At 44.3% G+C, this 23,768-nt stretch overlaps 2 protein-coding genes across 2 annotated transcripts in view; both read left to right on the top strand.

The window, feature by feature from the left end:
• The window catches only part of itfg1 (integrin alpha FG-GAP repeat containing 1), a 157,447-nt gene extending 135,867 nt beyond the window's left edge, over positions 1 to 21,580 (top strand). The window contains exons 15-18 of the mRNA XM_087793023.1: positions 8,197 to 8,321; positions 12,580 to 12,662; positions 13,640 to 13,757; positions 20,735 to 21,580. Coding sequence (XP_087649149.1) covers positions 8,197 to 8,321; positions 12,580 to 12,662; positions 13,640 to 13,757; positions 20,735 to 20,794 — 386 coding nt within the window. The 3' untranslated portion in view covers positions 20,795 to 21,580. The remainder of the gene's footprint in view (positions 1 to 8,196; positions 8,322 to 12,579; positions 12,663 to 13,639; positions 13,758 to 20,734) is intronic.
• A 1,406-nt stretch (positions 21,581 to 22,986) lies between these two features.
• neto2a (neuropilin (NRP) and tolloid (TLL)-like 2a) overlaps positions 22,987 to 23,768 on the top strand; it is a 38,038-nt gene continuing 37,256 nt past the window's right edge. Inside the window, exon 1 of the mRNA XM_087793022.1 lies at positions 22,987 to 23,161. Coding sequence (XP_087649148.1) covers positions 23,152 to 23,161 — 10 coding nt within the window. The 5' untranslated portion in view covers positions 22,987 to 23,151. The remainder of the gene's footprint in view (positions 23,162 to 23,768) is intronic.

Here is a 23,768-nt window from a genome sequence, read left to right as displayed (position 1 = left end):
AAGATCCATCAGTCGACCGACGATGGTGATCGTAGACCAGAGAAGATCCATCAGTCGACCAACGTTGGTGATCGTAGACCAGAGAAGATCCATCAGTCGACCAACGTTGGTGATCGTAGACCAGAGAAGATCCATCAGTCGACCAACGTTGGTGATCGTAGACCAGAGAAGATCCATCAGTCGACCAACGTTGGTGATCGTAGACCAGAGAAGATCCATCAGTCGACCAACGTTGGTGATTGTAGACCAGAGAAGATCCATCAGTCGACCAACGTTGGTGATCGTAGACCAGAGAAGATCCATCAGTCGACCAACGTTGGTGATCGTAGACCAGAGAAGATCCATCAGTCGACCAACGTTGGTGATCGTAGACCAGAGAAGATCCATCAGTCGACCGACGATGGTGATCGTAGACCAGAGAAGATCCATCAGTCGACCAACGTTGGTGATCGTAGACCAGAGAAGATCCATCAGTCGACCAACGTTGGTGATCGTAGACCAGAGAAGATCCATCAGTCGACCAACGTTGGTGATCGTAGACCAGAGAAGATCCATCAGTCGACCAACGTTGGTGATCGTAGACCAGAGAAGATCCATCAGTCGACCAACGTTGGTGATCGTAGACCAGAGAAGATCCATCAGTCGACCAACGTTGGTGATCGTGGACCAGACTCTGTGACTCGTGGATTCTCACGACTCCTTCATGAGTTTAGATACAGACTCTCGACTGACTCAGTGACTCGTGGATCTTCTCGAGTTAAAAAGCTCCTCCAGACACTCATGGACGCTCCGCTCGCTAACGAGCTCAGACTTGACTCCGGAACTTAATTGCGCTTCAGCATTAGCTGCGTTCAGAGAGTTGACTCCTGCTGCCGCGACAACAGATTCACGAGTCGCGACTCATCAGCAGCTTCTAATCGTCTGCGTGCTGAGCTTTCTCTACTCACTACGACTCGCTGATTAAAAGATGCCGGTTCAAATCCATCCTGGAATGAGCCGCGTCGGCACAATCTCACGGAGGACGTTAACCCTTCGACTGTCGTTCTCTCCAGGACGTCTGTGGAGTTGATGATGGATCGTTGGAATATGTTTTTAATATCTGCTCATTCAACGTCTCTGTGAGGTTTTGACAATAGTTTGAACAAATATTTTCAACATAAGAAACTTGGAGACGATCAGTCGAAACTATAACCAGTTTAGTTATTGATCATTTAAATGCACTAAACTAGCAATTAATTCATCTTTTGACTTTTATCTTCTCAAATATTGTCAATGAAAGATTTGCTGTTTTGCGAAAAAATGCAGATTATTGTCAAAACATTTTGTGAAGTTAAGGATCAAAGATAATTGAGTCAAAGAAAGTGTGTACTTGATGTGTACTTGATGTGTACTTGATGTGTACTTGATGTGTACTTGATGTGTACTTGAATACAGTCACGAGGAATTGTTGGTGCTTGGAAATCAAAACATCGAATTAAGAACTTCATGAAAAATGATTGTTTTTTTGTGCTTTGATCACGAATATGAAGGAAATATTTGTGTTTTTAATTTAAATTTTGTTAGATTAGGTTTGACTTTGTTAATCCCTTGGGTTTCCAGGTCACGGCAGACGGTAGAAGGTTCAGAAGTTCCATGAAAACCAAGAACAAGAATGAAGTTCGAACTGCAGATAAAATGAACAAAATGCAAAGAAAGAACAAAGTTCAAAGAGAATTGTGAGAAGATACTTAATGTTACTCAATTTAGAACAAAAAGACAAAACGTCACATTTATCAAAACAGCTCAAATTGTCCACGAGAAATTATTTTTCCATTTGTCGTCTTTGTTTTGTCCGGCGTGGAAGTGGCGTCACTGTTCGTCAACTTCACAGGATCTCTGTCATAAACAGAACATTAACAAAATAATTATGAATTTGTTTGGTTTTAAAACCGATCAAATGTATTTTAATGAATAGCAACAGAGCGAATGACGAACGCACTGACCTTGAACAGACATTTTGAAAACATTTTCTGTTTCGCTGCCAGAGACGCGTGTTCGGTCTCGGCGAACGTGTCGGGTTCAAGGGTCACGAGCTGAAGAAACACGGCGCCTGAAGGCTGTCGAAGCTTCTAGAGACGGTTCATCTGCAGAGGTCCAGAGAGCAAGGATCCTGCAGGGGGCGGCAGAGAGCGCGAGTCGCCGCCCGATAAATAAGACTGAACGATAACTCTGGTCTGATAACCAGCGACCCGCCGCCGGCTCGCTGAGCTGCTTCTGCGCCGCATTGGCTTTGATTTCACACACACACACACACACACACACACACACACACACACACACACACCAGCCAAACTCGCTCCTGCCTCGTTCAATCAAATCTTCTGAGCGTCGGCCCGTGAGCTGTCAGTCTGGCTCGTGCCGTACGATTCGCTGCCAAGATCTTCCTGAGCGAAGGCAGGAACCGACGCTCCACAGACTCTCTGCTGCATGCAGTGAAACCACTTTTCCTCTCGGCCTCGCTGGCGTCGCTTCCTCCCGGCGTGAGCGGCGACGGATTCTCTGGACGAACATGGAGAGAAGAAGCCTTTTCAGTTTGAAGTCTCTCGTGTTTTTAACACTTTATTAACTTCAGGAGTAAAACAACTACTGAAGTGTCTTTGAACCGACTCGAGCATGAACCCATGAGTCACGTCTGCGTGGTTTCCTGGATCCATTCTTAAGATTCTGGATGGTTTTTAATGAATCCAGACTCTTGAGTAACGACTCAACAACAGTACTTCATGCATGCTCCGACCTCTAACGTCTGTCGACTGCGTGTGCAGTCCTAGAACCGCGGTTACTAACTGTAACCTGCCCAGTAGGTTTAATGTGCGAAAAGAAAATAACTTGAAGTGTTTTCTTATGTGAACTAAAACAACATGAATGTGAAACTATAGTCATGTGACTGACTGGAGTTTCAGTATCAAAGATGATGCTACGTCTCGAGCTACGTCGCTAAACTGAAGCTACGTCTAGAGCTACGTCGCTAAACTGAAGCTACGTCTAGAGCTACGTCGCTAAACTGAAGCTACGTCACTGACGACACGTCTTCGGAGCAGATACTGACGTAAATGTCTCCAGAAAACACTTATTTAACCACAAAGAACACAACAACAGTAATAACACAATGAAACAGAACTTAATAACTTGTTATTGTAGAAAAGTGTAGTGTGTAGTAGTTTGATTTGAGACAGTACTACACTGTAAGTGTGTAGAAGTTTGATTTGAGACAGTACTACACTGTAAGTATGTAGTAGTTTGATTTGAGACAGTACTGCACTGTAAGTATGCAGTAGTTTGATTTGAGACAGTACTGCACTGTAAGTGTGTAGTAGTTTGATTTGAGACAGTACTGCACTGTAAGTATGTAGTAGTTTGATTTGAGACAGTACTGCACTGTAAGTGTGTAGTAGTTTGATTTGAGACAGTAATACACTGTAAGTATGTAGTAGTTTGATTTGAGACAGTACTGCACTGTAAGTATGTAGTAGTTTGATTTGAGACAGTACTGCACTGTAAGTATGTAGTAGTTTGATTTGAGACAGTACTGCACTGTAAGTGTGTAGTAGTTTGATTTGAGACAGTAATACACTGTAAGTATGTAGTAGTTTGATTTGAGACAGTACTGCACTGTAAGTATGTAGTAGTTTGATTTGAGACAGTACTGCACTGTAAGTATGCAGTAGTTTGATTTGAGACAGTACTGCACTGTAAGTGTGTAGTAGTTTGATTTGAGACAGTACTGCACTGTAAGTATGTAGTAGTTTGATTTGAGACAGTACTGCACTGTAAGTGTGTAGTAGTTTGATTTGAGACAGTAATACACTGTAAGTATGTAGTAGTTTGATTTGAGACAGTACTGCACTGTAAGTATGTAGTAGTTTGATTTGAGACAGTACTGCACTGTAAGTATGTAGTAGTTTGATTTGAGACAGTACTGCACTGTAAGTGTGTAGTAGTTTGATTTGAGACAGTAATACACTGTAAGTATGTAGTAGTTTGATTTGAGACAGTACTGCACTGTAAGTATGTAGTAGTTTGATTTGAGACAGTACTGCACTGTAAGTGTGTAGTAGTTTGATTTGAGACAGTAATACACTGTAAGTATGTAGTAGTTTGATTTGAGACAGTACTACACTGTAAGTGTGTAGAAGTTTGATTTGAGACAGTACTGCACTGTAAGTGTGTAGTAGTTTGATTTGAGACAGTACTGCACTGTAAGTATGTAGTAGTTTGATTTGAGACAGTACTGCACTGTAAGTGTGTAGTAGTTTGATTTGAGACAGTAATACACTGTAAGTATGTAGTAGTTTGATTTGAGACAGTACTACACTGTAAGTGTGTAGAAGTTTGATTTGAGACAGTACTACACTGTAAGTATGTAGTAGTTTGATTTGAGACAGTACTGCACTGTAAGTATGTAGTAGTTTGATTTGAGACAGTACTGCACTGTAAGTGTGTAGTAGTTTGATTTGAGACAGTACTGCACTGTAAGTATGTAGTAGTTTGATTTGAGACAGTACTGCACTGTAAGTGTGTAGTAGTTTGATTTGAGACAGTAATACACTGTAAGTATGTAGTAGTTTGATTTGAGACAGTAATACACTGTAAGTATGTAGTAGTTTGATTTGAGACAGTACTGCACTGTAAGTATGTAGTAGTTTGATTTGAGACAGTACTGCACTGTAAGTGTGTAGTAGTTTGATTTGAGACAGTACTACACTGTAAGTGTGTAGTAGTTTGATTTGAGACAGTACTGCACTGTAAGTGTGTAGTAGTTTGATTTGCGACAACAGGTCCACCAGAGAACAGTTCTTGATGGACTAGAGTGTGGACCTCTTAGTTTCCACTGCTGCCCCCATGATGTTTCCTCCTCTGACTTCTGAGACGACGTCTGTTGGTTCTGAGACGCTTCTCTCTGGTCTTCTCTGAGGAAACAGTGAACCCGGGCGACCCGGGACGACCCGGGTTCAGGTGAGGTCGGCACAGACCGGAGGTGGCTTCTTGAAACCGGGCCGAGGGTTCGTCATCGATCCCCCCAGAGTCGTACTCGCAGCCGGCGGGTCACGGTCCATCCACATTAGTTCTGCTCAGTGGCTGCCTCCAGGCCCGGTTCTGTCCTCACCCCCCCCCTCTTTGTTTACCACGCAGAGGTTGATTTATGTCAGGCGGGCTGGCAGTGGCGTGGGAGGGAGGGAGAGAGAGAGGGAGAGAGAGAGAGAGAGAGAGAGAGAGAGAGGGAGAGAGGGAGAGAGAGAGAGAGAGAGGGAGAGAGAGAGAGAGAGAGAGAGGGAGGGAGAGAGAGAGAGAGAGAGAGAGGGAGAGAGAGAGAGAGAGAGAGAGGGAGGGAGAGAGAGAGAGAGAGAGAGAGGGAGAGAGAGAGAGAGAGAGAGAGAGAGGGAGAGGGAGAGATGAAGGCAGGAGGACGCAGGTGTCTCGCTGTGATTTGTATCTTTTATGATTCGCAACAAGGTCCGACCCTTCTGTCCCCCCGTCTCCCCCCGTCTCCCCCTGACTCCCCCCGTCCTCCGCTCTCATTGGCCGGATGATTACGTTCATCAGCGTAACTCAGGCTCGACATCAGTTAACCTTCACCTGAGAGTCAGACGTGGATAAAAAAGTGTGTCTTTGTCGAGCTCTCACAGCTACACAAGTGTGTGTCTTTGTCGAGCTCTCACAGCTACACAAGTGTGTGTCTTTGTCGAGCTCTCGCAGCTACACAAGTGTGTGTCTTTGTCGAGCTCTCGCAGCTACACAAGTGTGTGTCTTTGTCGAGCTCTCGCAGCTACACATGACACACAAGTGTCACTGTAAAATAAAATAAAAACGAGAAAGAAGCGCCTGTTGCTGAAGTTTATCTCAACAGTTCGCACGAACAGACACTGATGAGAAATAACTTCTTGAGTTTACGACGTGGAAAATGATCATGTGATCCGTCAACGGTGCTGCGTTCAAAGACACCTTGATGTTTGTGTTCATCGTGTTGAATCTAATAAATGTGTTACATGTGAGATGTTTCTGATGCTAGTGTTGATGTTTGTGATGCTAGTGTTGATGTTTGTGATGCTAATGTTGATGTTTGTGATGCTAGTGTTGATGTTTGTGATGCTAGTGTGGATGTTTGTGATGCTAGTGTTGATGTTTGTGATGCTAGTGTTGATGTTTGTGATGCTAATGTTGATGTTTGTGATGCTAATGTTGATGTTTATGATGCTTATGTTGATGTTTGTGATGCTAGTGTTGATGTTTGTGATGCTAATGTTGATGTTTGTGATGCTAATGTTGATGTTTGTGATGCTAATGTTGATGTTTGTGATGCTAGTGTTGATGTTTGTGATGCTAATGTTGATGTTTGTGATGCTAGTGTTGATGTTTGTGATGCTAGTGTTGATGTTTGTGATGCTAATGTTGATGTTTGTGATGCTAGTGTTGATGTTTGTGATGCTAGTGTTGATGTTTGTGATGCTAGTGTTGATGTTTGTGATGCTAATGTTGATGTTTGTGATGCTAATGTTGATGTTTGTGATGCTAATGTTGATGTTTGTGATGCTAGTGTTGATGTTTGTGATGCTAATGTTGATGTTTGTGATGCTAGTGTTGATGTTTGTGATGCTAGTGTTGATGTTTGTGATGCTAATGTTGATGTTTGTGATGCTAGTGTGGATGTTTGTGATGCTAGTGTTGATGTGAGATGTTTGTGATGCTAGTGTTGATGTTTGTGATGCTAGTGTGGATGTTTGTGATGCTAGTGTGGATGTTTGTGATGCTAGTGTTGATGTTTGTGATGCTAGTGTGGATGTTTGTGATGCTAGTGTTGATGTTTGTGATGCTAGTGTTGATGTTTGTGATGCTAGTGTTGATGTTTGTGATGCTAGTGTTGATGTTTGTGATGCTAGTGTTGATGTTTGTGATGCTAGTGTTGATGTTTGTGATGCTAGTGTTGATGTTTGTGATGCTAGTGTTGATGTTTGTGATGCTAGTGTTGATGTTTGTCATGCTAGTGTTGATGTTTGTAATGCTAGTGTTGATGTTTGTGATGCTAGTGTTGATGTTTGTGATGCTAGTGTTGAAGTTTGTGATGCTAGTGTTGATGTTTGTGATGCTAGTGTTGATGTGAGATGTTTGTGATGCTAGTGTTGATGTTTGTGATGCTAGTGTTGATGTTTGTGATGCTAGTGTTGATGTTTGTGATGCTAGTGTTGATGTTTGTGATGCTAGTGTTGATGTTTGTGATGCTAGTGTTGATGTTTGTGATGCTAGTGTTGATGTTTGTGATGCTAGTGTTGATGTTTGTGATGCTAGTGTTGATGTTTGTGATGCTAGTGTTGATGTTTGTGATGCTAGTGTTGATGTTTGTCATGCTAGTGTTGATGTTTGTAATGCTAGTGTTGATGTTTGTGATGCTAGTGTGGATGTTTGTGATGCTAATGTTGATGTTTGTGATGCTAGTGTTGATGTTTGTCATGCTAGTGTTGATGTTTGTAATGCTAGTGTTGATGTTTGTGATGCTAGTGTTGATGTTTGTGATGCTAATGTTGATGTTTGTGATGCTAATGTTGATGTTTGTGATGCTAGTGTTGATGTTTGTCATGCTAGTGTTGATGTTTGTAATGCTAGTGTTGATGTTTGTGATGCTAGTGTTGATGTTTGTGATGCTAGTGTTGAAGTTTGTGATGCTAGTGTTGATGTTTGTGATGCTAGTGTTGATGTGAGATGTTTGTGATGCTAGTGTTGATGTTTGTGATGCTAGTGTTGATGTTTGTGATGCTAGTGTTGATGTTTGTGATGCTAGTGTTGATGTTTGTGATGCTAGTGTTGATGTTTGTGATGCTAGTGTTGATGTTTGTGATGCTAGTGTTGATGTTTGTCATGCTAGTGTTGATGTTTGTAATGCTAGTGTTGATGTTTGTGATGCTAGTGTTGATGTTTGTGATGCTAGTGTTGATGTTTGTGATGCTAGTGTTGATGTTTGTCATGCTAGTGTTGATGTTTGTGATGCTAGTGTGGATGTTTGTGATGCTAGTGTTGATGTTTGTGATGCTAGTGTTGATGTTTGTGATGCTAGTGTTGATGTTTGTGATGCTAGTGTTGATGTTTGTGATGCTAGTGTTGATGTTTGTGATGCTAGTGTTGACGTTTGTGATGCTAGTGTTGACGTCTCTCTATCTCCTCCTGCAGCCGGTCAGCTCAGTCAATCCGCTCACTTCTCTCTACAACTGCCCTACACCGTCCTCGGTCTGGGACGAAGCGCCAACTTCCTGGATCACCTGTACGTTGGCATCCCCTGGAAGAACGGAGAGAAAGTGAGTGACGTGCTTTCACCGTTTCATCTTCATGACCTGATGTTGACCTAATGACTATTTTCTGACTCGTACATTGTGTTGTGACCTTTTGACTTTCAATGTTTCATTTTAATCCGTCTTTTCCTCTTTATAGTTGACCTTTGGTCCAGTTTCATCACTTTGTTTCCACTGCTGTATTTGTTTTGAGAGTTTTTCAACTCAAATCTTTGGGTTCATCATGTATGGAAGGATGGATGGATGGATGGATGGAAGGATGGATGGATTGATGGACGGAAGAATGGATGGATGGATGGACGGACGGATAGAAGGATAAATAGATGGATGGACGGATGGATGCATAGATGGATGGATGGATGGATGGATAAATACATAAATGGATGGATTTATGGATAAATAGATAGATGGATGGATGGATAAATAGATGGATGGAGGAATAAATAGATAAATGGATAAATGGATGGATGGATGGACGGATGGATAGACTGACGGATGGATAGAAGGATAAATAGATGGATGGATGGATGGATGGATGGATGGATGGATGGATAAATGGATGGATGAATGGATAGATAGACGGACGGATGAATAAAAGGATAAATAGATGGATGGAGGAATAAATAGATAAATGGATGGATGGATGGACGGATGGATAGACTGACGGATGGATAGAAGGATAAATAGATGGATGGATGGATGGATGGATAAATGGATGGATGAATGGATAGATAGACGGACGGATGAATAAAAGGATAAATGGATGGATGGATGGATTGATAAACGGATGGCTGGATAGATATAGATAGATGGATGGATAAATGGATGGATAGACGGATGGATGGACGGATGGATGGATAGAAGGATAAATGGATGGAGGGATAGATGAGGGATGGATGGATGAACTTTATTATAACTTTAAATCCATGTTCTCTCAGTAACGTTGACCTGAGTGACTCCCAGATCTGGAGCCAACTAATCGCGGATGACGATGCTATCGTCATAGCAACATGGACGTAGAATTTGAATACAGTATATAAATAGAGGCGTGTGTAGAGAGGCATCATGGGAGTTCACTGTTTTCCTGGCGCCGTGAATAAATCCGGTGCAGTGAAGAGCTGTAACCTTTAAATGTACCTTTTCTGACATCAACTTTCTTTAAATCTTTATTTCCTGCTCGACCACAGGAAGTGTCGCTCAGAACCGGTCTGAGGGTCCAAGAGTCCAGGTTGGATCTGGGTCTGGCAGAAGCCACTCTGGTCACCAGATCCTTCACGTGTCTCTGAGACGCATTAGACTTGCAGATCTGCGTCTCTTTTGTCCTCGTCGAACAAACTCACGCTGCTTTAATGACGCCTCGAGATTCATTATTCTGCGTCGAGGACCAGCTACCCGGGGGTGGAGGGAGGGGGGGCTTGTTAAAACCTGAGACGAGGAATCTTTGAGAAGTTTGTCAGAAGTCCTCGGAGTCTTGACCGCCAGCCTCCCCCGTCAGCAGGTTTGTCTCCCCCGACACTAATCACGTCTTCTCGCCGCCGCCTCGCGCTCGTGCCAGTTTCCTCGTCTTTGAAGACTCGCGTCTCTGAAGAAGGAACTTCTTTTCTCCTCCAAACGGATCTGATCCGCTCTCAGGCGGGACTCGACTGCATCTCGTCTCCCCCGTCGCTTCGCCGGCGCTTTCCAAGAGCATCGGTCGCCGGCGGCGCAGATGTAGCGCTGGTGTAGAAACGCCTCGTCTTTGTGGCGCCGCTATTGAAAACAGCTGCGAGATGTGTTTCCTTTCAATCTGTGAAGAGGCAGAATTTAATTCGGGCTCGTGTGGAAGTAGGACTGAAGGAGCTCTTCCTCCCTGAAGCAACATGACGACATGAATCATTCATGAGAACCCCGTACATCCCTGATGTGAACCCCCCCCGTACACCCCTAACATGAACCCCCCGTACATCCCTGATGTGAACCCCCGTACACCCCTAACATAAACCTTACATCCCTAACATGAACCCCCGTACACCCCTAACATAAACCGTACATCCCTAACATGAACCCCCGTACACCCCTAACATAAACCGTACATCCCTAACATGAACCCCCGTACACCCCTAACATAAATCGTACATCCCTAACATGAACCCCCGTACACCCCTAACGTGAACCGTACATCCCTAACATGAACCCCCGTACACCCCTAACATAAACCTTACATCCCTAACATGAACCCCCGTACACCCCTAACATAAACCGTACATCCCTAACATGAACCCCCGTACACCCCTAACATAAACCGTACATCCCTAACATGAACCCCCGTACACCCCTAACATAAATCGTACATCCCTAACATGAACCCCCGTACACCCCTAACGTGAACCGTACATCCCTAACATGAACCCCCGTACACCCCTAACGTGAACCGTACATCCCTAACATGAACCCCCGTACATCCCTAACATGAACCCCCGTACACCCCTAACATAAACCGTACATCCCTAACATGAACCCCCGTACACCCCTAACATAAATCGTACATCCCTAACATGAACCCCCGTACACCCCTAAGGTGAACCGTACATCCCTATCATGAACCCCCGTACACCCCTAACATAAACCGTACATCCCTAACATGAACCCCCGTACACCCCTAACATAAACCGTACATCCCTAACATGAACCCCCGTACATCCCTAACATGAACCCCCGTACATCCCTAACGTGAACCGTACATCCCTAACATGAACCCCCGTACATCCCTAACATGAACCCCCGTACATCCCTAACGTGAACCGTACATCCCTAACATGAACCCCCGTACATCCCTAACGTGAACCGTACATCCCTAACATGAACCCCCGTACATCCCTAACGTGAACCGTACATCCCTAACATGAACCCCCGTGCATCCCTAACGTGAACCGTACATCCCTAACATGAACCCCCGTACATCCCTAACGTGAACCGTACATCCCTAACATGAACCCCCGTGCATCCCTAACGTGAACCGTACATCCCTAACATGAACCCCCGTACATCCCTAACGTGAACCGTACATCCCTAACATGAACCCCCGTACATCCCTAACGTGAACCCCCGTACATCCCTAACATGAACCCCCGTACATCCCTAACGTGAACCGTACATCCCTAACATGAACCCCCGTACATCCCTAACGTGAACCGTACATCCCTAACATGAACCCCCGTACATCCCTAACGTGAACCCCCGTACATCCCTAACATGAACCCCCGTACATCCCTAACGTGAACCCCCGTACATCCCTAACATGAACCCCCGTACATCCCTAACGTGAACAGTGACATAAACTCAGGCCTCGACACAAACCTGGCGAAATTAATATCATTTTTTCTTTTCACTATTTAAACACACATTTAAAAACTCACTCATCTGATCGTCCTTCACATTAACGGTGACCTGATCAACTCCCATGAGGCTTTGCCGCCCAGTCATATAGTCACAGATGGCGACTTTTTTTTGAAATAGACGTAGAATTCAAATACAGTTTTGAATCGACCAATCAGCCGCCGCTGAATGGATCAGCGTGTAGAAAGGCATCATGGGAGTTCACTGTTCCGTTGTCCCCGTAAGTAAGGTGTGTGTGGAGAGAGATCTATGGAAGGTGAACATGTTGAACTGAAGTCAGTTAGTCATGGTTGTTTAAATCTCCGGTTAATAACCCAACAAAAGATAGTTGATAACTCAGGTTCTACGAAAGCACCGACAGAGTCTCGGATGTTTCTTGCACTGAGGCAGATTTTTCAGGATCTCTTGGCGTGTCATTGTGTCGTTTCTCTTTCATTGTGTTTGTAACTGTCGACACTAACGAGTTGTCGTCATCGACCGGCCACTGATTGGTCGGAGAGCGACGTCAACGCGAGAAACGAACCCATCATTTTAAAAAATGAACTTTGAGAAAGTGTCTGTTCGCCGTTCCCGAAAGTTCTTCTGTGGCGCTCGGACGAGGTCCAGACCTTCTCGGTGTCGGGTCAGTTCACCATTGAGTCCAGATCTTGCCAGTGCCGTGTTACGGCGGCGCCGGCGCAGCAGGAAGGAGGCGGAACCAGCAGAAACGACGGCGACGGGTCGGGGCTGGAACCATGTCGTGACGACGGGAAAGGGTCGACCACATGGCGTCGCCTGTAGCTCTTCACCTTCACACATGAAGAAGTGCGACGTCCAGAAGCGACAACTTGTTGTGTGTTACATGGTTGTTGTTGTTGTCGTGCTGCTCACGTTTGTGCGTCTCTTACAGGAAGTGATGAAGCAGGAGTGGACCGCCATCATCCCCAACTCTCAGCTCATCGTCATCCCCTACCCCCATGATTACCCCCGCAGGTACACACACACACACACACACACACACACACACGCTTCCTCTTCTTTTGCTTTCCAAGCTTTTTCCCGCCTGTTGCCATGGACACCATTACTACGACTGCCTCATGACTCCACTTCACCCGCACCAGCGTCAACGCCACTTGAAACGAAGCGTCTTTTGTCTGTCGATGTTTGAGGCGGACGGCGGCGCCGCCTCACCTCCCGCCGCGAGCCCTCGTGCCTGTATCTGTGGCTCGGGAGGGGGTCCAGATGGCGAGCCCACACAAACACACAAACACGCCCCCCCGACACCACCGTGAACGTTCCCTCTGCCAGCTCGCCGCTACGCCTGCCGGGTCGAGCGCCAATCACGATCCGATCGTCATGTGACTCGTTTATGGAGTCGATGTTGGTCCGAGCATCAGAACTACTTTGGTTCTGAAGATCCTAGAACCGTGTTGGCTCCTGAACCATGAGGTCGCGACAAGACACCGACCCCTGACCCCTGACCCTTGAAATACACATAGACACAATAATGAAGAAGAGAATCCAGACTTGAAAACAGGTCCTTTACAGGGAAGATGAAGATTCTGAGGTGTTCCTGCGTCAGATGAACGGGAATCACTGCAGGACTGAGTTTAGGATCAAATATCACTATAACATCAGAAAACATCACGGTCCATGCAGACCCACCATAGCAAGAGGAACAGATGTTTCTTCGTATTACTCTGTGAGGTTTCGTGGTATTACTTTGCAAGGTTTCGTCGTATCAATCTGCAAGGTTTCGTGGTATTACTCTGCGAGGTTTTGTAGTATTACTCTGCAAGGTTTAGTGGTATTACTCTGCAAGGTTTTGTCGTATTACTCTGCGAGGTTTAGTGGTATTACTCTGCAAGGTTTGGTAGTATTACTCTGCTCTGTATTTGGACTGGTATGTCCATGGTAAGAATAAGTGTATATTGAGGTTCAATAAGAGCAACGATGATTCTGCTCCACAGCTGGAGCGCGAAGCTGTACTTGACTCCCAGCAACAGTGTGTTGTTGACGGCCATCGCTCTGATCGGAGTCTGTCTCTTCATCCTTGTCATCATCGGAGTCTTGCACTGGAAAGAGAAGGTCAGTGTGACAGTGACGCACACACACATGCATACACACACACACACACACACGCATATACACACACACACACACACAAACACACACACACACACACACACACAGATACACACAGATACACACACATGCACACACACATGCACACACACACATGCAAAGACACACACACACATGTTGTGTGTTTGTGAGGACAGCACGTTGGTCAGTAGGAGCAGCAGATGGGTCTCTCTCTCTTTCTTTCTCTCTTTCTCTTTCTCTCTCTCTTTCTTTCTCTCTTTCTCTTTCTCTCTCTCTTTCTCTCTTTCTCTCTGTCTCTCTCTCTGTCTCTCTCTCTCTCTCTTTCTCTCTCTCTCTCTCTCTGCACTATAGCTTCAACTTGAAGGACGTCGTTGTCTTCATCCTTAGAGCAGAGAATCAATGTAGAAGAGAAACTATGTTTCTCTCCTTCCTTCTTCCCTTCTTCTTACTGGTGTTATTACTCGTGTTCTTAATTGTGTTCTTACTCGTGTTCTTACTCCTGTTATTACTCCTGTTATTACTCGTGTTCTTACTCGTGACCTTACTCCTATTCTTACTCGTGTTCTTACTCCTGTTATTACTCCTGTTATTACTTGTGTCCTTACTCGTGTCCTTACTCCTGTTCTTACTCGTGTTCTTACTCCTGTTCTTACTCCTGTTATTACTTGTGTCCTTACTCCTGTTATTACTCGTGTCCTTACTCCTGTTCTTACTTGTGTCCTTACTCCTATTCTTACTCGTGTTCTTACTCCTGTTATTACTCCTGTTATTACTTGTGTCCTTACTCGTGTCCTTACTCCTGTTCTTACTCCTGTTATTACCCGTGTCCTTACTCCTGTTCTTACTCGTGTTATTACTCCTGTCCTTACTCCTGTTCTTACTCGTGTTATTACTCGTGTTCTTACTCGTGTCCTTACTCATGTTCTTACTCGTGTTCTTACTCCTGTTCTTACTCCTGTTATTACTTGTGTCCTTACTCCTGTTCTTACTCGTGTTCTTACTCCTGTTATTACTTGTGTCCTTACTCGTGTTATTACTCGTGTTCTTACTCGTGTTCTTACTCGTGTTCTTACTCCTGTTATTACTTGTGTCCTTACTCCTGTTATTACTCGTGTCCTTACTCGTGTTCTTACTCGTGTCCTTACTCCTATTCTTACTCGTGTTCTTACTCCTGTTATTACTCCTGTTATTACTTGTGTCCTTACTCGTGTCCTTACTCCTGTTCTTACTCGTGTTATTACTCCTGTCCTTACTCCTGTTCTTACTCGTGTTATTACTCGTGTTCTTACTCGTGTCCTTACTCGTGTTCTTACTCGTGTTCTTACTCCTGTTCTTACTCCTGTTATTACTCGTGTCCTTACTCCTGTTCTTACTCGTGTTCTTACTCCTGTTATTACCCGTGTCCTTACTCCTGTTCTTACTCGTGTTCTTACTCCTGTTATTACCCGTGTCCTTACTCCTGTTCTTACTCGTGTTATTACTCCTGTCCTTACTCCTGTTCTTACTCGTGTTATTACTCCTGTTCTTACTCGTGTTCTTACTTGTGTTATTACTCGTGTTCTTACTCGTGTTCTTACTTGTGTTATTACCCGTGTCCTTACTCCTGTTCTTACTCGTGTTATTACTCCTGTCCTTACTCCTGTTCTTACTCGTGTTATTACTCCTGTTCTTACTCGTGTTCTTACTTGTGTTATTACTCCTGTTCTTACTCGTGTTCTTACTCGTGTTATTACTCCTGTTCTTACTCGTGTTCTTACTTGTGTTATTACTCCTGTTCTTACTCGTGTTCTTACTCGTGTTATTACTCCTGTTCTTACTCGTGTTCTTACTCGTGTTATTACTCCTGTTCTTACTCCTCTTCACTCTTGTCTTTACTCGTCTTTACTCTCATCTTTACTCTCGTCTTTACTCTCGTCTTTACTCTCGTCTTAGTTTAGTTTTTAATAAGTGAATTAAAAACTTTGATGGTCACATGATTGGCTGAGAGTTTAATCAGTAGCTCTGTGATCTGTTGGTTTAGTCTGGAGACTCTATTGTAACAACATTTATATATTGAATTATTTAAATAATAATAATGAACTAAATACAAATTAAATACAAACATATTTCGAAGGCACTGATTTACTTTTGATCTTCATTCACTCGTCAAGAACCACGGCCTTGGATTTAAACAACAACATCACAGTCAGTTTTGTGAAAACAGGACAAATCTCACCTTGATTTTCTAAAATGGCGACTCAGAGATCCTCGTGAAAGAAGGTCTGCTGGTCACGCCGTGAAGCTGGCGCCACTTCCTCCACCATCTGCTCCAGCTTGTGTGTGTGCGTGTGTGTGTGTGCGTGTGCGTGCGTGCGTGTGTGCGTGTGTACGTGTTTGTGCTTGTGTACATGTGTGTACATGTGTACATATATGTGTGTGTGTACATGTGTGTGTGTGTACATGTGTACGTGTTTGTGCTTGTGTACATGTGTGTACATGTGTACATATATGTGTGTGTGTACATGTGTGTTTGTGTACATGTGTGTGTGTGTGTGTGTGTGTGTGTGTACGTGTGTGTGTACATGTGTGTGTGTGTGTGTGTACGTGTTTGTGCTTGTGTACATGTGTGTACATGTGTACATATGTGTGTGTGTACATGTGTGTGTATGTGTGTGTACGTGTGTGTGTTTGTGCTTGTGTACATGTGTGTGTGTGTGTACGTGTGTACGTGTTTGTGCTTGTGTACATGTGTACATGTGTGTGTGTGTGTGTACATGTGTGTGTGTGTGTGTACATGTGTGTGTGTGTGTGTGTACATGTGTGTGTTGGTGACGGATGGCTCCGAGCTTCTCTCTCTCACTGAAGGTGTTCAATCTCTGCTCGGCGAAGTAAGTAAAAACGAGATTAAAGATCCAGAGTCTGATTCACTTTTGAACAACATTTGGGTTTTGTTTCGCTGAGTCAGTGAGTCGTGTCAGTGACTCTCATAGTGAGTCGTGTCAGTGACTCTCATAGTGAGTCATGTCAGTGACTCTCATAGTGAGTCGTGTCAGTGACTCTCATAGTGAGTCATGTCAGTGACTCTCATAGTGAGTCGTGTCAGTGACTCTCATAGTGAGTCATGTCAGTGACTCTCATAGTGAGTCATGTCAGTGACTCTCATAGTGAGTCGTGTCAGTGACTCTCATAGTGAGTCATGTCAGTGACTCTCATAGTGAGTCATGTCAGTGACTCTCATAGTGAGTCGTGTCAGTGACTCTCATAGTGAGTCGTGTCAGTGACTCTCATAGTGAGTCGTGTCAGTGACTCTCATAGTGAGTCGTGTCAGTGACTCTCATAGTGAGTCGTGTCAGTGACTCTCATAGTGAGTCATGTCAGTGACTCTCACAGTGAGTCGTGTCAGTGACTCTCACAGTGAGTCGTGTCAGTGACTCTCACAGTGAGTCGTGTCAGTGACTCTCATAGTGAGTCATGTCAGTGACTCTCATAGTGAGTCGTGTCAGTGACTCTCACAGTGAGTCGTGTCAGTGACTCATAGTGAGTCGTGTCAGTGACTCTCATAGTGAGTCGTGTCAGTGACTCTCATAGTGAGTCATGTCAGTGACTCTCATAGTGAGTCGTGTCAGTGACTCTCATAGTGAGTCATGTCAGTGACTCTCATAGTGAGTCGTGTCAGTGACTCTCACAGTGAGTCATGTCAGTGACTCTCACAGTGAGTCGTGTCAGTGACTCTCACAGTGAGTCGTGTCAGTGACTCTCATAGTGAGTCATGTCAGTGACTCTCATAGTGAGTCATGTCAGTGACTCTCACAGTGAGTCGTGTCAGTGACTCTCACAGTGAGTCATGTCAGTGACTCTCATAGTGAGTCGTGTCAGTGACTCTCATAGTGAGTCGTGTCAGTGACTCTCATAGTGAGTCGTGTCAGTGACTCTCATAGTGAGTCATGTCAGTGACTCTCATAGTGAGTCATGTCAGTGACTCTCATAGTGAGTCATGTCAGTGACTCTCACAGTGAGTCGTGTCAGTGACTCTCATAGTGAGTCGTGTCAGTGACTCTCATAGTGAGTCATGTCAGTGACTCTCATAGTGAGTCATGTCAGTGACTCTCACAGTGAGTCGTGTCAGTGACTCTCATAGTGAGTCATGTCAGTGACTCTCATAGTGAGTCATGTCAGTGACTCTCATAGTGAGTCATGTCAGTGACTCTCATAGTAAGTAAGTAAGTAAGTAAGTAATATATATTTATATAGCGCTTTTCGAGACCAGGGTCACAAAGCGCTTTAACAATCAAAACAATACTCAAAACAGTACATACTTCAAAGATCAAGACAACACCGAGAACAACACAGGAGTTCGAGAAATTCAAGGAAAAGCCTGAACAAATAGAAACGTCTTAAGATGTTTCTTAAAGGAGTCAGTAGATAGTGAGTCATGTCAGTGACTCTCACAGTGAGTCGTGTCAGTGACTCTCATAGTGAGTCGTGTCAGTGACTCTCACAGTGAGTCGTGTCAGTGACTCTCATAGTGAGTCATGTCAGTGACTCTCATAGTGAGTCGGGTCAGTGACTCTCATAGTGAGTCGTGTCAGTGACTCTCATAGTGAGTCATGTCAGTGACTCTCATAGTGAGTCATGTCAGTGACTCTCATAGTGAGTCATGTCAGTGACTCTCATAGTGAGTCGGGTCAGTGACTCTCATAGTGAGTCGTGTCAGTGACTCTCATAGTGAGTCATGTCAGTGACTCTCACAGTGAGTCGTGTCAGTGACTCTCACAGTGAGTCATGTCAGTGACTCTCATAGTGAGTCGTGTCAGTGACTCTCATAGTGAGTCGTGTCAGTGACTCTCACAGTGAGTCGTGTCAGTGACTCATAGTGAGTCGTGTCAGTGACTCTCATAGTGAGTCATGTCAGTGACTCTCATAGTGAGTCGTGTCAGTGACTCTCATAGTGAGTCATGTCAGTGACTCTCATAGTGAGTCGTGTCAGTGACTCTCATAGTGAGTCATGTCAGTGACTCTCACAGTGAGTCGTGTCAGTGACTCTCACAGTGAGTCGTGTCAGTGACTCTCATAGTGAGTCATGTCAGTGACTCTCATAGTGAGTCATGTCAGTGACTCTCACAGTGAGTCGTGTCAGTGACTCTCACAGTGAGTCATGTCAGTGACTCTCATAGTGAGTCGTGTCAGTGACTCTCATAGTGAGTCGTGTCAGTGACTCTCATAGTGAGTCATGTCAGTGACTCTCATAGTGAGTCATGTCAGTGACTCTCATAGTGAGTCATGTCAGTGACTCTCATAGTGAGTCATGTCAGTGACTCTCACAGTGAGTCGTGTCAGTGACTCTCATAGTGAGTCGTGTCAGTGACTCTCATAGTGAGTCATGTCAGTGACTCTCATAGTGAGTCATGTCAGTGACTCTCACAGTGAGTCGTGTCAGTGACTCTCATAGTGAGTCGTGTCAGTGACTCTCATAGTGAGTCATGTCAGTGACTCTCACAGTGAGTCGTGTCAGTGACTCTCACAGTGAGTCGTGTCAGTGACTCTCATAGTGAGTCATGTCAGTGACTCTCATAGTGAGTCATGTCAGTGACTCTCACAGTGAGTCGTGTCAGTGACTCTCATAGTGAGTCATGTCAGTGACTCTCATAGTGAGTCATGTCAGTGACTCTCACAGTGAGTCGTGTCAGTGACTCTCACAGTGAGTCGTGTCAGTGACTCTCATAGTGAGTCATGTCAGTGACTCTCATAGTGAGTCGTGTCAGTGACTCTCATAGTGAGTCATGTCAGTGACTCTCATAGTGAGTCATGTCAGTGACTCTCATAGTGAGTCATGTCAGTGACTCTCACAGTGAGTCGTGTCAGTGACTCTCATAGTGAGTCGTGTCAGTGACTCTCACAGTGAGTCGTGTCAGTGACTCTCATAGTGAGTCGTGTCAGTGACTCTCACAGTGAGTCATGTCAGTGACTCACAGTGAGTCGGGTCGTGCGGAGGTCACTTGCAGAGGTCGTCTAGAGGTCACGTCGACACCAACAACAACCCAACATAGAAGGAGAGAAAATGTAAAATCATTAGTTCAACATCAGATGATCCGTCATTAAAACCTTCAGACCAATCGATGTTCCTTCATTCACGACTCGCAGTGACAACCTGACGCCCCTCGACACCCAATTAGTTTCAAGTAACATTCTCATCCTCCGCAGAGATCACTCTTCGACTCACACCACACTTTGTGTTTGTTTCAGTAAATGATGTTAAAATGTGAATACACACACACACACAAACACACACACTCACACACAAATGAAAAACGTTTGACTGGGGTTGTGTTATCATCCACTAGATAAAGCTGTGCTAAAGGGAACGTCAACAAAACAGATGAAGTCAAACATCAAACGTCTGACATCTTTGTTCACTTTCATGGTAACGATGTTCAAATGATGTTCAAAAGGCTTCAAGCAGCAGCGCCTGGTGTTGTGAGCAGACGAATGTTGAGCAGCAGTGAAGTTGAGCGCGTGTATGACGGCTAGAGCGCACGTGTATAACTGGTTGAGCAACAACCAAGGCACACTCGCTCAAAACGGTGGCAGTAATCTCACTCCCTAGACGTCTGCCATGATGTATAAAATTGGGTGATGATGATGGGTCGTAAATCCCACCCCGTGATGATGCAATGGCGTAATCCCTCCCACGGCGTGTCGGCTGTCACTCAGAGTCATGAACGTGTTCGTAAACAAGTCACTCACCAGGTGATGTTCATATATAAGACGCTCAGGATTATAAGAAGCACTTTCGTTTTTGAGACATTTTTTAAGTGCGCCTTATAGTGAGGAAAATACTGTACTCACAATACACTCACACACAAACACGTTTACACTCAGAGACACACATGAAAACACACACTCACTACACAAACACACGTGTGAGTCTGTAAAATCATGTCCATCAAACTTCTGGTGTAACTTTGTATTTTTGTGTCTAGAAAGCAGACGACAGAGAAAAACGACAAGAAGCTCATCGTTTCCACTTCGACGCCATGTGAAGACGCCGACCTTTGCCTCGCCCCAGATCAAGACCACACCCCTTTCTCACCCCCCCCCCCCCCCCTCACCCTCACTGGTGTCAAGGACTCGATCCATGGTTTCTTGTTTTTATCCTGTTTTTCCGAATCACTCCGTCGTCACTTCCTCTCGTTTGTTACTGAAACTTGAACAGGAAGTTCGTAAAACTCGTAAATCTCTCCCGAAGACATCGTACGATGAAGTCACGACGTTTTGTTTTTCCTTGTCGTCGTCACAGATTAATGTTGTTTTCGTCGTAAGAAGTTCGTAACTTCCTGGATCGTGACTGTACGATGTCGTAACATGTTCGTTCCTACGACGGTTCTTAATCTGACGTTTGTTTTTCCGATCAATGCTTCACTTTCATCGGCTCGTCGCCTGGTCGTCTCCGCGTGACGTCAGGGAAGCTTTACGATGCTAACACGTGGCGATGCTAACACGTGGCGATGCTAACACGTGGCGATGCTAACACGTGGCTACGCTAACGCTCAAACGTTGTGAAGGCTCATCGTAAACGGCTCAGTGTCGCCCCCTAATGTGAAAACATGTTAACCTCCGCCTGCGTCCTCCCGCTTCTCGCAGTGTTGCATCATGGGAGTGCCAAACAAATCCACTCTGTCGTCGTTTTTTTTTTATTTTACGTGAAGAAAATGTTTTTGTTGCACTTTTTTCTAAAAAACTACTGATTTGTTTTAATTTATTTGACGATTGAAGTTAAGAATTCAAGATGTTGTTGTTGTTTTGTCGCAATAAAACTGTTGACGCCATCTTGTTTTGTACACAACACAAACACAACACACAAACACAACACAAACACAACACAAACACAACACAAACACAACACAAACACAACACAAACACAACACAAACACAACACAAACACAACACAAACAACACAAACACAACACAAACACAACACAAACACAACACAACACAACACAAACACAACACAAACAACACAAACACAACACAACACAAACACACACACAGTCATCTGTTCCTCATCAGGGCCACTGACCACTGCAGGACCAACACTAAAGTAAAACATTCTTTAGATGCAGTTTTAAAAAGATGGTCATAATGTTTTGGTCGATCAGCAGCCGGACGGACAGACGTCACGTGACTCTCGTGACTTCAGGTGATGATCTGTTGCTTTAAGTCGCTCGCGCGCGGAGAGTTGCGGGACTTCACCGGAAGTGAGGAGAGGAGGCTACAAAATAAAAGCACCGAGTCTGAAGCAGCGCTTAAGCGAAAAGTTCACTATAAATAACTTCGTCCGATAATTAACTTAATTAACGGTTTTACTTAAATTTGGATGAGAAAAGAAAAACAAAAGTTAATTAAAGATCATTTTTGTAAACATTATATTGAATGATTGACGGACGAGGATCTCAATATTTAGATTTAAATGTATTATTTTTACGCAATGATTCGAGTTGTTTGATGCAACAATATTTATTTATTTTATATTATTTTGTCTCGAAGCCGAAAAGGAAGAAATAAAAACACAAAGAATAAATCAAAGTTTAAAATACAATTTAATTGCTTTATTTCTTGAGACCAACTTTGAAGTACGAGTCACTCGTTTTAGTTCATTATATTTTTATATTTGTTTTATTTCTTTCATAATGTTTCTAAACCGCGAAAAAACATGTTAAGTTTTTTCAAAAATGGTAATAAAAATTGAAAATGAAAAATAGTTAATAGTTATTTCTTCTTTATTTTTTTTAAATAACACTTTAATTAGTTTAATATAAACGAATAAAGTGTCGTTTTTCTGCCAAAGATCAAATAAAACTGATATTTTGAGTCAAAATACAGAATCTAAACATTTTTGTTTCTGTTCATTTGTAATTTATGAAACTTTTAGACATTTTTCTTCTCTTGTTCTTTCACTTCATGACTTTTAACCATTATTTAGTGTTTTTCAACCACTGAGAATGAGACCAAAGACGCGCAGGTTCTGCTCCGAGTCTCTCCTGGATGATCTCGTCAGAGACTCTCGAGTCTTCCACGAATGTCTGGAGCTTTATTTTGAAGGGCACGAGCGGAATGTGTCGCGTCAGCGCGTGGATTTGACGCGCGCGCTGGTTGATGTCAGCAGCGCCCACGGCTTTAAATGATCCACGCGAGGAGCTGCGCTCAGTCAGACTCTCCTCTCCTCCTTCTGCTCCTCCTTCTCCTCCTTCTTCATCTTCTTCTTCCACGAGTGGATTCTGCTTTCATCACGTGACGCGTGGATTTATCGCCGCCGTGGAAAGTTGACGGACATGGACGCGCCGCGCGTGAACCTGTGATTTACGGGCTTTTTTTTGGGTGGATCTGGAAACACGACGAGATGCTCAGAGGTGAGTGGAGGGTCCGCGTCACCGCGTGGGTTCGTGTCCACGCAGCGTCTGCAGCGAAGTGATGGAGAGACTTGAACAAGTCAGAAGGTTGTTGGTTCAACGTCCTCATGATCCTGGAGGGTCTGGGCAGGGGTCTGGGCAGGGGTCTGGGCAGGGGGTCTGCGGCGGGTCTGCTGCGGGTCCAGGACCAGGATCGTTGTCTCTGAGTTTACAAGAAATGAAAATAGAAATAAAACAGTTTTAAACCTGGAGTCGCAGATTAATGACGTTAATGACGTGAAACCATCAGTTTGTTGAAAGTCTTGTTATTTAGTTTATTGTTATTTATTTAGTGTGTGTTCTTCAAACCAGTGAAGATCTCGCCCCTGAGGGCCTCCTGAGGGCCCCCTGCTGGCCGCTCCTGCCGTGACTTCCCCGCCACGTGTCCCGTGGCGCGAATTTATGCGACAATAGAAATATTTCCACAATTTTTTTTTTTTTCATTTCTTCTGGTCGGACGAGTTTCGTTATTGGCTCGTCGTTTCAATTTCACACTTAATCACATCAAACTACACAACATTCTGACGCTAACGTTGGCGTTAAAACGCTAGTAACGTTGACGTTAAAA

Source organism: Callionymus lyra, chromosome 6 (assembly GCF_982586985.1).
Source record: "Callionymus lyra chromosome 6, fCalLyr1.hap1.1, whole genome shotgun sequence".
In the NCBI taxonomy this organism is placed as follows: Eukaryota; Metazoa; Chordata; class Actinopteri; order Syngnathiformes; family Callionymidae; genus Callionymus; species Callionymus lyra.
This window is presented reverse-complemented; position numbering and strand designations above follow the sequence as displayed.